General features: G+C 38.7%; 1 protein-coding gene and 1 pseudogene across 5 annotated transcripts in view; both read left to right on the forward strand.

Moving 5' to 3' along the window:
- Positions 1–16,742, forward strand: part of SSH2 (slingshot protein phosphatase 2) — a 244,450-nt gene that overhangs the window by 55,153 nt on the left and 172,555 nt on the right. The window contains exon 2 of one of the 4 annotated variants that reach the window (XM_022595586.2): positions 7,621–7,701. The exons of 1 other annotated variant lie outside the window; for it this stretch is intronic. In XM_022595586.2, the coding sequence (XP_022451294.2) occupies positions 7,621–7,701 (81 nt within the window). Of the gene's footprint in view, positions 1–1,694; positions 7,702–16,742 lie in introns of those variants that run through there. 2 more of the 4 variants (XM_022595587.3, XM_089899946.1) reach the window with 2 other exon arrangements.
- The window catches only part of LOC149744826 (RNA 3'-terminal phosphate cyclase-like protein pseudogene), a 55,079-nt pseudogene continuing 45,956 nt past the window's right edge, over positions 7,620–16,742 (forward strand). Inside the window, exon 1 of the transcript XR_016388786.1 lies at positions 7,620–7,701. The product of XR_016388786.1 is annotated as an RNA 3'-terminal phosphate cyclase-like protein pseudogene (transcript). The remainder of the gene's footprint in view (positions 7,702–16,742) is intronic.

Below are 16,742 nucleotides of genomic sequence, written 5' to 3' on the forward strand. Positions count from 1 at the left end.
TTAGTCATCCATTTCATACACATCAGTGTATACATGTCAATCCCAGTCTCCCAACTCATCCCACCACCACCACCACCCCCGCCACTTTCCCCCTTGGTGTCCATACATTTGTTCTCTACATCTGTGTCTCAATTTCTGCCCTGCAAACCGGTTCGTCTGTATCATTTTTCTAGGTTCCACATATGTGCGTTAATATTCAATATTTGTTTTTCTCTTTCTGACTTACTTCACTCTTTATGACAGTCTCTAGATTCATCCATGTCTCTACAAATGACCCAGTTTCGTTCCTTTTTATGGCTGAGTAATATTCCGTTGTATATATGTACCACATCTTCTTTATCCATTCGTCTGTCGATGGGCATTTAGGTTGCTTCCATGAAGTGGCTGTTGTAAATAGTGCCTCAATGAACATTGGGGTGCATGACTCTTTTTGAATTATGGCTTTCTCAGGGTATATGCCCAGTAGTGGGATTGCTGAGTCATATGGTAATTCTATTTTTAGTTTTTTAAGGAACCTCCATACTGTTCTCCATAGTGGCTGTATCAATTTACATTCCCACCAACAGTGCAAGAGGGTTCCCTTTTCTCCACACCCTCTCCAGCATTTGTTGTTTGTAGATTTTCTGATGATGCCCATTCTAACTGGTGTGAGGTGATACCTCATTGTAGTTTTGATTTGCATTTCTCTAATAATTAGTGATGTTGAGCAGCTTTTCATGTGCTTCTTGGCCATCTGTATGTCCTCTTTGGAGAAATGTCTATTTAGGTCTTCAGCCCATTTTTTAATTGGGTTGTTTGTGTTTTTAATATTGAGCTGCATGAGCTGTTTATATATTTTGGAAATTAATCCTTTGTCCGTTGATTCGTTTGCAAATATTTTTTCCCATTCTGAGGGTTGTCTTTTCATCTTGTTTGTAGTTTCCTTTGCTTTGCAAAAGTTATAAGTTTCATTAGGTCCCATTTGTTTATTTTCATTTCCATTACTCTAAGAGGTGCATCAAAAAAGATCTTGCTGTGATTTTTGTCAAAGAGTGTTCTTCCTATGTTTTCCTCTAAGAGTTTTATAGTGTCCGGTCTTACATTTAGGTCTCTAATCCATTTTGAGTTTATTTTTGTGTATGGTGTTAGGGAGTGTTCTAATTTCATTCTTTTACATGTAGCTGTCCAGTTTTCCCAACACCACTTATTGAAGAGACTGTCTTTTCTCCATTGTATATCCTTGCCTCCTTTGTCATAGATTAGTTGACCATAGGTGTGTGGGTTTATCTCTGGGCTTTCTATCCTGTTCCATTGATCTGTGTTTCTGTTTTTGTGCCAGTATCATATTGTCTTGATTACTGTAGCTTTGTAGTATAGTCTGAGGTCAGGGAGTCTGATTCGTCCAGCTCCGTTTTTTTCCCTCAAGACTGCTTTGGCTATTCGGGGTCTTTTGTATCTCCATACAAATTTTAAGATTTTTTGTTCTAGTTCTGTAAAAAGTGCCATTGGTAATTTGATAGGGATTGCATTGAATCTGTAGATTGCTTTGAGTAGTATAGTCATTTTCACAATATTGATTCTTAAAATCCAAGAACATGGTATATCTCTCTATCTGTTGGTATCATCTTTAATTTCTTTCATCAGTGTCTTATAGTTTTCTGCATACAGGTCTTTTGTCTTCCTAGGTAGGTTTATTCCTAGGTATTTTATTCTTTTTGTTGTAATGGTAAATGGGAGTGTTTTCTTGATTTCACTTTCAGATTTTTCATCATTAGTGTATAGGAATGCAAGAGATTTCTGTGCATTAATTTTGTATCCTGCAACTTTACCTAATTCATTGATTAGCTCTAGTAGTTTTCTGGTGGCATCTTTAGGATTCTTTATGTATAGTATCATGTCATCTGCAAACAGTGACAATTTTACTTCTTCTAAGGAAATGAAGATTTTTTTTTAATGGGTGTAGAGTTTTAGTTTTGCAAGATGAAAAAGTTCCAGAGGTTGGTTGAACAACAACGTGAATATGCTTAACACTAATGAACTCTACACTTGAAAATGTTTAAGATGGTAAATTTTATGTTATTTTACCACAATTTTAAAAATTTTAAACAAAGATTAGTTTAAAAGGCAGCGACAGAAAAATAGGTGCAGTGTGTTTCCATTGTATATTTTAGAGAAAGAATATATACACATGTAATGCTTGTATGTGTACACTATATCTCTGAAAAGATATCCCAAGAAACTAGCATAGTGACTACTTCTGGGAATGGAGTTGTAGAGAACTAGGAGGCGTGGGGGACAGTGATGGGAGGAAAATAAATACTCTCTGACACCTTCTGAATCTTGTTTACCACGTACTTATTGAAATAATGTTTTTTGCTAAGTTCACAGATACAGACAAAAGGTTGGTAGTTGCCGGAGGCAGGGAGTGGGCAGGATGGGTGAGGGAGTCAAAAGGTGCAAACTTCTAAAATAGATAAGTCATGGGAATGTAATTTTTTAAAAAGAAAGAATGGTTTTAAATGTGTAACTTGGGGTTAGGGACTGCAGAGAGTTTTCTCAGCTGGGTCATCCTTAGGCTATGAAATTGCTTTGTTCAATCCAGTTACACATAAGTGTCAGGATAAATAAGATCTACTTCTTGTCTTGACCTTTAAAGGTTAAAAGCTTTTAGTCGGAAAGTGGTCATCAGGCTTTAGGGTACACGTGTATTTTATTGTTTGATGTCCAAAGTACATTTTCAAAGTCTCTAGTTCTTTAAGAACAACTGCAGGGACTTCCCTGGTGGGGCAGTGGTTAAGAATCCGCCTGCCAATGCAGGGGACATGGGTTTGAGCCCTGGTCCGGGAAGATCCCACATGCTGCAGAGCAACTAAGCCGCGCCGCAACTACTGAGCCTGCACTCTAGAGCCCATGAGCCACAACTACTGAGCCCACATGCTGCAGCTACTGAAACCTGTGTGCCTAGAGCCTGTGCTCCGCAACAAGAGAAGGCACCGCAATGAGAAGCCCGCACACCACAACGAAGAGTAGCCCCTGCTCTCCACAGCTAGAGAAAGCCCACACGCAGCAACGAAGACCCAACGCAGTCAAAAGAAAGAGAAAAGAAGGAACAACTGCGATTCTTCACTTAATTAGAACCCCTAAAAGAGTTGGGGGGAGAAAAGATGCAGGAAAAAAGGAAAGATAGAAATGTAATAATAGTTAATGTTTTCTATTTCTTAAAATCACATAAGCTGTAACAAAAAAAGAATAAAAGAGACAACAGTAGGAATAGGTTTTGACTCTTTTGGGATTATTTTTTAAGACTTCTGCTTGCAAATTGTTAGGTAACTGCACAAGTTAGATTTTAACACTCTTCAAAACATCCTCCGTAGTACATGATGCTTTACGTCATAAGTTCCATATAAGGATTGCAACATTTTATTACAATAATTGTTGCTCAGAAGCTGTTCTGGATTGAAACTTCTTGTTATATACGGATGTGTTTTCCTAACCAATCTTAGCCCCTGTTTTTCTCCAAATGATACTTGACCAAAGGGGCATATTTCCACAGAGCCATATTAGATATCTATTAGATAATCATTTATTTTTTTTCTTAATTACATGCTAAATTATATTAATAGAGTTCCTAAGCATTCATTCTTAGAATAAATCCTTTATAATGTCAAAGAAAATAATCAATAAACAGTCTATAATAGGAATAAAAAAGAGTTTTATTTGAACCAAACTGAGGACTATAGCCCAAGAGACAGCCTCTCAAATAACCCTGGGGAACTGCTGTGGAGGAGCATGGTTTTCAACACAGTTTTATATCTTGTCAGAGCAAAGAACATCAGACAGGTCAGAGATACATTTCTTCAAGGTTTAAAAAAACAAACCAGATCAGCATATACACAGCAAATCAATATGACCTTGACATCTGGGAAGGAACTTTTATCATCGAAGGAGTACCAGCATTGGCGTCGCAGGAAGGGAGGCATTTAATCTTTATTATTTTTTTTTTATTATTATTTTTTTTCTGTACGCGGGCCTGTCACTGTTGTGGCCTCTCCCGTTGCGGAGCACAGGCTCCGGACGCGCAGGCTCAGCGGCCATGGCTCATGGGCCCAGCCGCTCCACGGCATGTGGGATCCTCCTGGACCGGGGCATGAACCTGTATCCACTGCATCGGCAGGCAGACTCTCAACCACTGCGCCACCAGGGAAGCCCTTAATCTTTATTTTTAACACGAACATTCCTTACTTCTGGTAAAAGCACCTTTTTTTTAAGTGATTAAAGCATATGTACAATGTATGTTTGATAGGCCACAAAAGGCTTATAAAATTAAAGTTCAATCATGTACAAGCTAGAATGACTTCCCCATAACTCAATATGTGAAAGTTCCTTCTATGAATAGTCATAAGCAAGACAGTTCAATCTGCAGAACCCAGAAACAACTCAGGAATTGGAATTACCAAGTACCTCAGAAAGCAGAGGAAAGAAATCGAAATATTCTTTGTCTTCCTTTAGGATTCTTAGGATTTAATTTAGAATTAAATACGTTGGTTGCAAGTAAATACTTGTTCCAGGAACCAATTATTTTTAATGCTACCAGCACACTTAAATTGATACCTTGTATCTTAATGAATTGAATTTCAATTAATAAGTATGCAGTAGGGCTTCCCTGGTGGCACAGTGGTTGACAGTCCGCCTGCTGATGCAGGGGACACGGGTTCGTGCCCCAGTTTGGGAAGATCCCACATGCCGCGGAGTGGCTGGGCCCGTGAGCCATGGCCGCTGAGGCTGTGCGTCCAGAGCCTGTGCTCCGCAACGGGAGAGGCCGCAGCAGTGAGAGGCCCGCATACCGCAAAAAAAAAAAAAAAAAAAAAAGTATGCAGTAAAGTCTTAAAATAACTTTAGGAATGCAAGTGTCATTATAGGACCTCTTTTTTTAATTGAAATATAGTTGATACAATATTATATTAGTTTCAGATGTACAATGTAGTGATTCAGTATTTTTATAGATTATACTCCCTTTAAAGTTATTACAAAATAATGGCTATAATTTCCCTATGTTGCACAGTATATCCTTGTTGCTTATCTACTTTATACATAGTAGTTTGTGTCTCTTAATCCCATACCCCTATCTTGCTCCTCCTCCTTCCCTTCCTCCACTGGTATCTACTAGTTTGTTTTCTATATCTGTGAGTCTGTTTCTGTTTTGTTATATACATTTGTTTTATTTTTTAGACTCCACATATAAGTGATTACATACCATATTTGTCTTTCTCTGTCTGACTTATTTTACTAAGCATAATACACTCCAGGTCTATCCATGTTGTTGCAAATGGCAGAATTTCATTCTTTTTTATGGCCGAGTAATATTCCATTTTATATAAAAGAACCTCTTTCTTGAAAGGTCATTTTGAAAGAGCTCATGTAAACATGCTGAAGTATATACAAGAATGAAAACTTAAAAATCTTAACTAGTATAATTTGGATTAATTAATGTGTACGTTTTTCAGTTTGTGTACACCTTGACAGTGACAAGCCATTTTTCATATGCTTAATATTATCTATGTTATCATTTTGTTGTGATATGGGAATTTGGGAGAATTGAAAGCAGCTTTGATCTCTACCTTATTCCTTCAGGTATTTTGTTTGTTATTTATTAAGCCTTTAGCTTTTGTAATATTAGAAGTATTCACATATTTTGTAGACTGACTTTTTCTTTTTGAAAAGACAAAGGAGAGTAAATATTCTTATTTTTTCCTCCTCCAAAATGCAAGGGAGTAAGGAATAAAGAGACTTTGCGTTTGCAGGACCTAAAAATGATTTTAAATATTTAGTTGTTTCTGTTTATTTTCTGAAAGAGGAAGAGGGAGGAGAAATGGAATATGAGACCGGGTTGTAAGGACAAAAACCAAAAGTAGGTAAAGGATCAGGGTAGGAAAAAAGTAAGAAGGAAATTAACCAGGGGAAGGCAATTAGGAGAAGTAGGAACTCTGAACTTTACTTTATTTGCACTCTAAAACTCAGTCTCTGCAGGTATTCTGGGAGTTGAATGAAGCACAGTCTCAGTTTTGAAAATACAAAATATGAGTCAACCATGAGAGCAATAAAGTAGTTGTATATGATTAAGTTTCAGCCACCGGTAGTGAGACGTTTTTTGTTTAATAGCTTTATTGAGATGTAATTGATAAACAAAAAACTTGACGTAGTTAATGCATACAGTTTGATGAGTTTGGATAAATGCGTACACCCATGAAACCATCATTAAAATCAAGGTAATAAACATAATCTATTACCTCCAAAAGTTTCCTTGTGCCCCTTAGGGGTTTTGTTGGTTTTTTGTTTTGCGGTAAGAACATTTAACATGAGATCTACCCTCTTAACAAAGAATTTTAATGCACAGTATTGTTAACAGTAGGCCCCATGTTGTACAGCAGATCTGTAAAATGTAATCATTTGCATAACTGAAACTTTATACCCTTTGAACAACTCCCCTTTTCCTCCTTCCCCTCAAACCCCTGGCAACCACCATTCTACTCGGTGCTACTGTGAGTTGGATTATTTTAGATACCTCAAATAAGTGGAATCATGCATATTTGTCCTTCTGTGACTGGCATATTTCGCTGATCATAATGTCCTCCAGGCTCATCCATGTTGTCACATATGGCAGGATTTCCTCCTTTTTTAAGGCTGAATAATATCCCATTGTAGGTATATACCATATTTTCTTTACCCATCTGTCAATAGACATTTGGGTTGTTTCCATATCTTGGTTATTGTGAATAATGCTGCAGTGCACATGGGAGTGCAGATGTCTCTTCGAGATCCTGATTTCAATTCCTTTGGATTTATACCCAGAAGTGGATTTGGTGGATCATATGGTAGTGTGAAGTTTTGATGACATAAGTTTATATATCTCTATGTAGGAGTAACTCAGTTTCCAGCAGCTGTTACCCAAAACATTTGAAGGAACTTAATGGGTCAGAGTTGGAGCTTTTTCTCTTCTCTTTTTTGTGTTGCTGTTAGTCATAAGGGAAAAATACTCTTGTTACCAGCTCATTGTTTCACTCCTTTGTCTCATTTTTCTTATCTGTCTTCTAGACAGATTTTGAAAAAGAGATTGGAGAGTGGAAGAAATGTTTTAAATTGTTTTCTGGCATCTGTCAGTAGGACTTGGGTAGGGCATGTTTTTTGGCTCTTCTTATAAACACTTGTTAGCAGAGGGCTAACAAGGCCAGGCTAGTAGTTAGATCCCTTAATCATGTGCTATGTTACATTCTAAAGCCTGTCTCCAAACAGTCATCAAATATATACCTTTGAATATGAGGGTAAGTGAACACAAACCTACCCCATTCCGGAAAAAGTCCAGAGTACATACTCTGAAGGTTTAGTAGCACCATCTTTACAGAAAAAGGACATCCCATTGCCCAATTTGGAAACCACGGAAAATGCTTCTGCTACTCAAATATTCCTCAGTTTTCCTAACCAATCATCTTGTTGGCTTTATTCTCTTCAAAACAGCCGTTACTAATCAGAATTGCACCTTCTCACCTATGGGCTAACACTGACACTATGATTTCTGCTGGCCTTTTCCCTTATGCTTATGGCCCTGTTATCTGGATCTCTGAAATGATCTTGTTTGTATTACAGAGCTCTCATTTGGAAGACAGTGAATCCGCAGCATTACTTTGCTGTGAACGTGAAGAATCAGAAATCTTTAGTGATTCCAATGTACGTAGGTATTTGTCTCTACACAGCCTTTGTGATTCAAGTGAGAGCTTTTTGGGTAAATTTGGCTCTTAAATGCATCTGAGATAATGCCTATTATTTTATCTATTTGGCCTCACTCATCCAAATAGCCTGGGAAGGCAAATAAGTGACTTGGAATGAGTGTATGTATAAATATATGGTATATTTGTCTGTGTAATAATCTCCATTCAAAGCATATCTCTCAGAGTAGATAAATGTTGCACCCTGAAACCTTGAGTCTCCTTCACTAAGGAATATGATTGTTTTTGTGGGGTTTTCACATTTTTTTTTATGGTCTTTTCCCTGTGACAACTGCTTGGTATTGGTGCTGCCACTGGACCTTTATTCCCCACATACAAAGACCTAACATATCCTGGCTGTTGATAATGTTAAGCCAAAGAAATGTTATAAATCCTAGACTATAGAGTCATCCAGATCATCTCAAACGTAGAACTATCTCACTACATTTCATGAGGTGTTATAAATTGTATTGATCTCATCTGACCCCCGGCAGAGTTGCTTAATTATTGCAAATTACCCACAGAATCAGGCTGAAGTTAGAGAATGACTTAAATTAACTATGTATCACTTCCAATAGGATAACTGCCTTTGCTAGCCATGGCTAAAACTAGGTTCTACAAACCTTGATAAAATCTGAGTTCTGTCTATTCCAGAATGCTTATTGTGCATAGTAGGTATTCTATAAATATCGCTGAAGTTTCATCAATGGAAACTCTCTCGAATGAAGCTGTGCCTCTCAAGTATATCACCATAGTACTGCCTGCTTTTAAACTGTCTTTACTTCACCTTCATGGCGCAGTGAAGGTGATCACTATTTTAAGACCTCATTCAACCGTTATGTTGATTTATCTGGTTGCACTTCATTCAGCACTGACGAAGAGTCTGAAATGGCATGAAGTCAGTTATTGTGACTCACTAATAGCTGGAGTGGTGCTCACTTCCCTAGTACTTGAAAACATTAACTGACGAATTCATATGAACACTCATTTATTATCAACATTTTGCAGATGACGGACTGAGGGTGGAAATGTTATATTCTTTGCCCAACGTTGTGCGATAATCAGGGGCAGCGCTGACATCAGGTCTCAGCTGACAGCCATCAGTGAGCTCATTATCAGCAGCCAGCATCTTCAGTGATGGAATGTGTACCAGTCTCCTTATATATAGTGCCTTACAAGATTTATCCTGTTCAGTCTGCAGTGGAGTCTTCTAGACTTGGACTGGCTTATTGTTTTGGCTGATTTTGTCTTACAGAGGTCAGTGCATGGCAGTCCACGTAAAGAATATTTTTATGAAGTTGGACACGTGGGGAAAAGACTCTAGTTTTAATAGTTTTCTCTCTTAGAAAAAAGTAGATGGGTATATATATTTGAAGATTACTCAGGATTGCTTGATTTTATCGCCAGAACTTTCATTCATTTAAGTCAGGTTTGTTGTCTTTTCTTTTTCAAGAGGCAGAAGTGGTTACATGTACTTGGCTGGCTTTACCTGTAAAGGTACTGGATCTTCATCCTGTTTTGTGTGCTCAAGAAGTGTTTCCCATACTTTTTTTTTCTTTTCTCACCTTCCCATTCCCATCCCCACATCGAAGGAGATTGAAAAGCTCCTTCCCAATTTGAAGGCTTAAACTTGAAAACAAAATTTTTTGCAGAGCAAACTGACTGAAATGCCACTTCAAATTTTTTTCAAAGGAAGTGGTACGGGATCTTGATAACTATTTGGAATAGAAGTTAACTGTTGTAATGAAGAGTAGAAGATAAAGAACTTTTTCAATAAACCTTGGAATAACAGAAATGTGAGCTTTGGTTAGCTATATTCATTCCTTCCCTTATGCACGCACTCATTCATTCACCAAGCATTGATTGACTCTCATGTACAAATTACCAGGCCCAAGGCATTGGGGGTTAGGCCTAAAATATCAAATCTACCCTAAGAGCAAACATCCAGCTATAAGGTAAATAAGGTCTGAGGCTTTAATGTAAAACATGGTGACTGTAGTTAACATTGTATTTTATAATTGAAATTGCTAAAAGAGCAGAACTTAAATGTTTTCACCAAAAAAAAATAAGATAAATATATGAGGTGACTGACGTGTTAGTTAACCAGTTGGGGGAATCATTTCCCAATGTATTCATTTATCAAATCGCCATGATGTACACTTTAAATATCTTACAATTTTACTTGTCAGTTTTACCCCAATAAAGCTGAAATTAAAATTACTCTAGGAGAATGTATAATCTACTCTTCAACAGATTAGTTTTATGGATATTCACGGAAATGCAGTACATGGGGAGGAGAGAAGAAATCTGTGGGTGAGTGGAAAGAAATTTGGCTGGAGGCAAAGAAGGGATGGCTCTCTCTGGAAGAGGGCTGGCTGCCTTACATCTCCTGGGGCTTTCCCGGAAGAGAGGAGAGGAATGTAGAGAGACCTCTGCCCCCTCTCTAGTCCCACTCAGCCTCTAGGGAACCAGATAAAGGGTAGAAGCAGAAGAAGCTATTTGCTCCCTCTGCTATGCACAGGGTTGTTGGAGGCCTCCATAATGGGAAGAGGGACTGCCTGCCCTAGAGCAGGGTGACCATGTGACTGGAAGAGGCCACAGAGGAAGAAGACACTGGCCCTAGCGCAGGAGTTTCACTTTGTCTCCAGATAAGAAAGAATGTGGGCAGTGACTAGAGCAGGTTCCGTTCCTAGTGGCTGCAGCAGCTACTGAGACTCCTGAGGGTTCTCTTCAAATTTCCCATCCGCATACCTACTGCTATCCTGCCTTAAAGGAGAGAGAGCTCAGTCTGAGCTCGGATTCGCATTATGGTGATTGTGGGGTTCAGCTAGAAACAACTGGATTCATTACCATTGTAGGGTTATTTCTTCCCTAGCCTGTAGGTCAGGAAAATGCTTGTTGTGTTATTTTGTCTCCTAAGAATACAACTTAATTCTTTCTCTCCTTTCTTTGCTCTTCTGACCCCACCCCTACCCTACCAAGCAGGAAGAGGGATGGATATAGGTGGTCATACCATTTTTATGGTCTATTTCGCTCCTTTGCTTGGATATTATATCCTTGTAGGGAATGCATTTTCCCTCTGTGCAATCAAAACAGACTTTATGTTTGAATAGCCCAGTGAAAGGGAAAGGTATTAGCCTTCTGTTATTAAAAAAAGAAAAAAAGGGAAAGCTACCCTCTAGAATTGAATGTGAAGACGGCAGATGAAAAGAAAGGAAAATCTAAAATGTAAAAACTATTTGGTTTAGAATACTTTACATTTTTAAACTTTAGGTTTGCATTCTCTTCTAGGTCAGGACAGGTGTCTCAGAATAGATGGCAACTTCAGCGGAGGTTTTCATGTGTAGTGGGGTAGGAGAATGGCTTTGGGAGAGAGAGAATATATGACGTGGCTAATACAAGACGAAGGATTTAAGAATTTTTAAAAGTTATTAGCATTAAGATAAGCCCTGGTTCAAATGAGTAGCCAACCTATGGATTGAAGATAGAAGGAGCTTTAAATCTTCAAGATTCTTTGGAGGCATCCTGTTTTTCTTGTGTGTTTTAAGTTTTAGAATATGGTATATGGAATGATCAAAACAATGAATGATTTTTTGGCTTAGAAAGTAAAACTTAGAAGGGGATGAGCCGCTATTGCCAGGAAATCTACTTTTGTAAATCTCTAGAGATTGTAAGCACAAGCAAGATGCTTGTGGATGAACCTACAGATACAATGATAACCAACTGGTTGGATGGAAGGTGGTGATGGTATGTGGGCCAACGAGCATGTGCATCTGGTCATTTCTGTTGATTTGTATTTACCCTCTTCCTTTCGGCTCTCTCTCTCCCTTTCAGCTCTCTATACTGTGCTTTTTATTTCTTTTTTCAGACTCACTTGCAGAGACACCATTTCACTAGCCAATGCACACAAATGTAAAAAGAATTTAAAAAGGAAAATTCGTTGCTAAGGAGATGTGGGTTTTATTACGAGTTTCAAATGGCCATTTAGCCAACAGCGAACAGCTGTCAGACCAGAGTTCAGGATGATTTGAATTGTTTCTCCCTCACCTCTGCTGCATAGTAAAGAGATTGCTGATTAGGGCACCTGGTCGGAAAAGAGGTTAAAAGTGTTGCTAGTGGCAGAAACATAGTTTTACCATGAACAGTATTCCTATTTTTTCCTTTGGAGGGAGTCTGATCCAAATGGTAACACTGGTAGAAAGCCTCCTATGATGTTAAAATTATTTTTCTTTATTCCAGAATAAAGCATAGCTCGACTATTTTATCCCAGAATAACAAATGAGAAACAGTTTTCAACTTTTCTTTTTTTGAAGTCTTACCCTCTTAAGCGATTTATTTGAAGAGAAATGAGGTTTGTAGTAATCTTGGGTACAAAGTCAACTTTAAAAATTGGCTTTATAATTTAACTCAGTGGCTCTCATCATGGCTGCACGTTAGAATCACCTGGTGACTTTTTAAAATAATTTAATAACAGGGTCTCACCTCAGTCCACTTAAACCAGGATCTCTGTGAGTGGGACCCAGGTATTAGTATTTTTTAAATGCTCGCAGGATTATTCTAATGTGAATCAAGGGTTCAGAACCACTGTTTTATCTCTAGCTATGCTAATTTTTTTTTGGCCTCCAAATCAGAGCTCCAATCTGCAACATTTGTAGCATCTGTTTACATGAAAAGAGAATAAAATATGAGATTGATTAGAATAATGAGTTGACTGTATGCATTTACTACCTCAGGTACAATGCAATTAACTTTTATTCAGTGAAATTCCTCGGCTAGGCTTCTGTTAAAAGAGGAGCAACATACTGAAATTAGGTAAGTCAAATCCTCAGTAAACCTGTGTCAATGAAGGGTAAAGTTTTCCATGAGGTTATTAAGACTTACACTTCCTGTGTCAACACTGCTAGGAGCTGGCATAGAAAAGAATCAAAGAGCACTTTTATACTTTGTGTATTATAACTTTATTAAAATAAAATATACATACAGAAAAGTGCACTTATTTTGTACTTTTATTTATATCGTAAATTTTCACAAACTGAAGTTTTCACAAACACACATCAAGAAACTGTGTAACCTGGACCTAGATCAAGGAATGGAATATTACTACTCCCCTCCACCAATTCCCCCTTCCTCCAACATCCCCTCCTTGCTTCCTTCCAGTCACTACTCACCCTCTGGCTATCACCCCCCAGAGATAACTACTCTCCTGACTTCTTGACCATATGATTTTGATGTGGGCATGAGGCTATGCCCTTTAGATGACCTCTCTGACCTCCAGAATCAGGGGTCAGCATCATGTAATATTTAAAGAGCTCAGGTTCAAGGTTCCAACAGCCTGAGTCAAAGTCCCAGCTCATAGTAAGTCACACTGGCTGTGTGACTCCACTTCTCTAAGCCTTACTTCCCCCATCTGTAAAACAGGTGTAACAATAGGACCTGTCTTATAGAGTTGTTAGAATTAAATGAGATAATTTATGGGTCTGGCACATTACCTGTGCTGAGAGCAGAGGCAGATACAGTATTCCCTGATGTCATCATGTCTTCAGCAGAGTCAGGACAACGCCACTGTGGTCCGTGGGCACAATTTAGTTCATAGTCTAGCTCTGGAGGGAAGGAGGAGGAAAAAGTGGGCATCCTGACAGTCTTTCCTTTTCCTCACCATCCTTGATTTGGCCTGTGACATGACTAACTTGTGGCAACTTCTAAAATATGTTATTTAAATTCATAAAGTGATTACTGAAAGGCCAGAAACGTCGTCTTATGCATCTGTATATTTGCCACAGCACCTAGCACAATGATTTACAAGTTGCACGTAGTGTCGTGCCTTGGATAAAGGAATCTGAAAATGATGCTTCCTGCACATCTTGCTTTCCTGTGCTGGATTTGTATTGGTCTGATTTCTGTTCGTTTTGACCAGAGACATATTTTTGAGACATCTAGCACAAGAACATACAGAATGTAGCAGTTAAACAATTGCAGGCAGAAACCAAGAACTTGGCCTAATTTATAAAATCAACCAAATAAAAGCTCTAACTAGCTGAGTTATTCTGCTTCCATGATCTGAGGTCAGGCGTGCTCAGGTATATTTTCCCCTTATTTTGGTTTAGGAGAACAAGCAAAACAGGAGATGGCAGGACTTGCAGGCTTTTCATTAATAAAATTGTACAGACTTTTTTTTAAAGATTATAGTTTGGAAATAATTTATCCTTTGGAAGGTTAGCAAGATAATTTATTGAGCACTTACTATTTGCCAGATGTGTTAAGTGATTTTCATACAATTTAGTCTTAAATCCAAGTCTTTGAGGTTAAGTACTTTTAGTATTTCCCATTTAAAGCTGAGGAAACAGAGACTTGCCTAACGTATGTGACAGTGCTGATATGGAGAGCCAAGTCTGCCCGACACTCCCTGCTTGAGCCCTTAACCTTATGCTGGATTACCTTTACCCTTGAAAAGAATATTGTTATTCTCATGCGAGGAGATCAGGAGCAAATGGAATAGCGGGTCTCAGCTCCGGCTTTGCAGCAGAATAACCTGTGGAGCTTTTCAAAAATACAGACACTCAAATCTCACGTTAGGAAGTTCCTAATTCAGTGGGTCTTGGATGAGCTCAACATTTTTATTCTTTACAAAGCTCCATAGGTGTTTCTTCGTGCAGCCAGAGTTAAGAATAGTGGTTCATAGAAGTTCCCTAGAGAGGAATTATAAGATTACAGATTTGGGGGCATTTGAAGACTGAATTTGGAATATTGTAGAGACACATCGTTGTTAGAAGTGTAGAGAAGGACGAGGTAGCTTAATAACAATCAAGTTTCATGTTTCAGGAGGTAAGATAGTGTTTATCACTGGAAATTGGATATATCACTGGGGTATTTTATAGAAGGATTGATTCTCCATTCTTTCTATGCATTTCTAGAGTGCTGCCACTTTTGTGCTCAAGCAGTCTTTCTCAACCCTAGTTTGCTCTCCCAGGTAATCTGTTTTCTCAGCGCTGGGGGTGAAGTCCTGGTGAAGTCGCGATTTCAGAGCTGTTAGGCAAGAACTGCTAACCTTGGAGAGAGCAGTGGATGGCCCTGATTAAGACAGATGCCGTGGGAGAGTTGTAAACTTAACAAATTCTTAATCTCAATGGATCCTGTCTTCTGCTTTCCTCCTAATGCCTTTTGTTTATGTTTTTGTAATCTCAGTGTGCTTTGGCAGAGGGAAGGGGCAGTAATTCTTCCTTTCACTTTACAATTAAGAAAGTTGAGTTATAATTTCAAAGGCCATGACTTTCTGAGAACTATAAATGAAATAATGGCTAACATTTGTTGAGCACTAACCATGTGCCTGGCTCTATCCTAAACATTTTTACATTCATTATCTCATATTACATCTCTGATGTGAGTAGTGTTATTTATCCCTGTTTTAGAGATAAGAAAACTGAGCTCGTTTATTCTACAATTCCTTGAGTCTACTCTCTGGCAGTCACCGTGCTGGGAAATGAGTATCCAGTGATGAAGAAGTCAGACCCTATACTTATGGAACTTACAGCCCATTGGGGAAGACACATAATAAAAAACAAATAAGAATTCAGTTACAAAATGTGATAGTGCTATGAAAAATACAAATGGGGAAATAATAATAAAGAATAACAAGGCAGAATTGCCATTTAGATAAAGGATAATCAAGAAGAGCCTCTCTAACGTGGTGATATTTTAGCTCAAGATAGTTAAGGAGTTTGCTTAGCATCACATCTAGTAAGTGGTGAAATTCAAGTCTGATTCCTAAAGCTCTACTCACCATGCATGCTGCCTGTTAGACATGTCTGTTAGACATGTGCTTGGAATCCACCCCAGGTTTGTGACTCTCCTCTCTGGTCTGACCAGCATTCATACCGTGACACTGTAGCAGATTTCCAGAAGGGCATCATAAAGAAAGAAATTATAACAGTAAGATAATTTTTTAAAAAGAAACTTGCTTCCTAAAATGCTTCTTTAAAAAGAACACTAGGAGGCAGCATAGAGAAGGGGGAGCAAACAGGGTGGCAAATAGTATATGAATTTCAGCAAATGATGGAGAGACACAAAGAAGCTGAAAATCTCTGCTGTAAATGCGCTAGGTACATTTGCATGAAGAAATGCCCTCTTCACATGTATGGGCTGGGGTGGATGTTCCACTTTGGATCAACATCCTATTTCCTGTCCTTACTTGAACTTAGTTTGAAGGTCCTGATTTAGGAACCAAGCAGAAGACTGCTCATGGAAGATGCTAAGAAGTGTTAGATGGTGCCTAGAACCTCAAGGTGCTTGGAAAGAATGTAGGAGGAAGGGGAACTGCTCTTGGGAAGGGAAAGGCCAGAGAGGAACAGTGAAATACAGTCTTGAATTTAAATGCTGCAGTCTTCTTCTGACTCTATTGCAATGCTTGATTTGCCAAGTTACTGTCTTAGGGTTTTCCAACAGAGGCCTCTGTATTGCCCTTTGCTCCAGAAGAATTTGTTCACTTGCTCTTTTTCCTCCCAGGAATTAACAACAATTCTTTTTTTAAAAAAAATTTTTTTTAATAGGCAAAGGATCTGAATAGACATTTCTCCAAAGAAGACTTTTTTTTTTTTTAATTTTTGGCTGCGTTGGTCTTTGTTGCTGTGCGCAGACTTTCTCTAGTTGCGGTGAGTGGGGGCCACTCTTCGTTGCGGTGCGCAGGCTTCTCGTTGCGGTGGCTTCTCTTGTTGCGGAGCACAGGGTCTAGGCACACAGGCTTCAGTAGTTGCAGCGTGTGGGTTCAGTAGTTGTGGCACAAGGGCTTAGCTGCTCTGCGGCATGTCGGATCTTCCCGGACCAGGGCTCGAACCCGTGTCCCCTGCATTGGCAGGCGGATTCTTAACCACTGTGCCACCAGGGAAGTCCCAATAACAACAATTCTTAGGCTGGTCAGAGTCTGTAGAAGTGTGATGCAAGTTGTTAGATTCTGGATTATAAGCCTAACTGTTTAGATGTAAAGAGTGCCTAGTGTAAATTTCTGCTTGG

This window comes from Delphinapterus leucas, chromosome 19 (assembly GCF_059928025.1).
Source record: "Delphinapterus leucas isolate spDelLeu-1000000601 "Yukka" chromosome 19, BTC_Dleu_Yukka2, whole genome shotgun sequence".
In the NCBI taxonomy this organism is placed as follows: domain Eukaryota; kingdom Metazoa; phylum Chordata; class Mammalia; order Artiodactyla; family Monodontidae; genus Delphinapterus; species Delphinapterus leucas.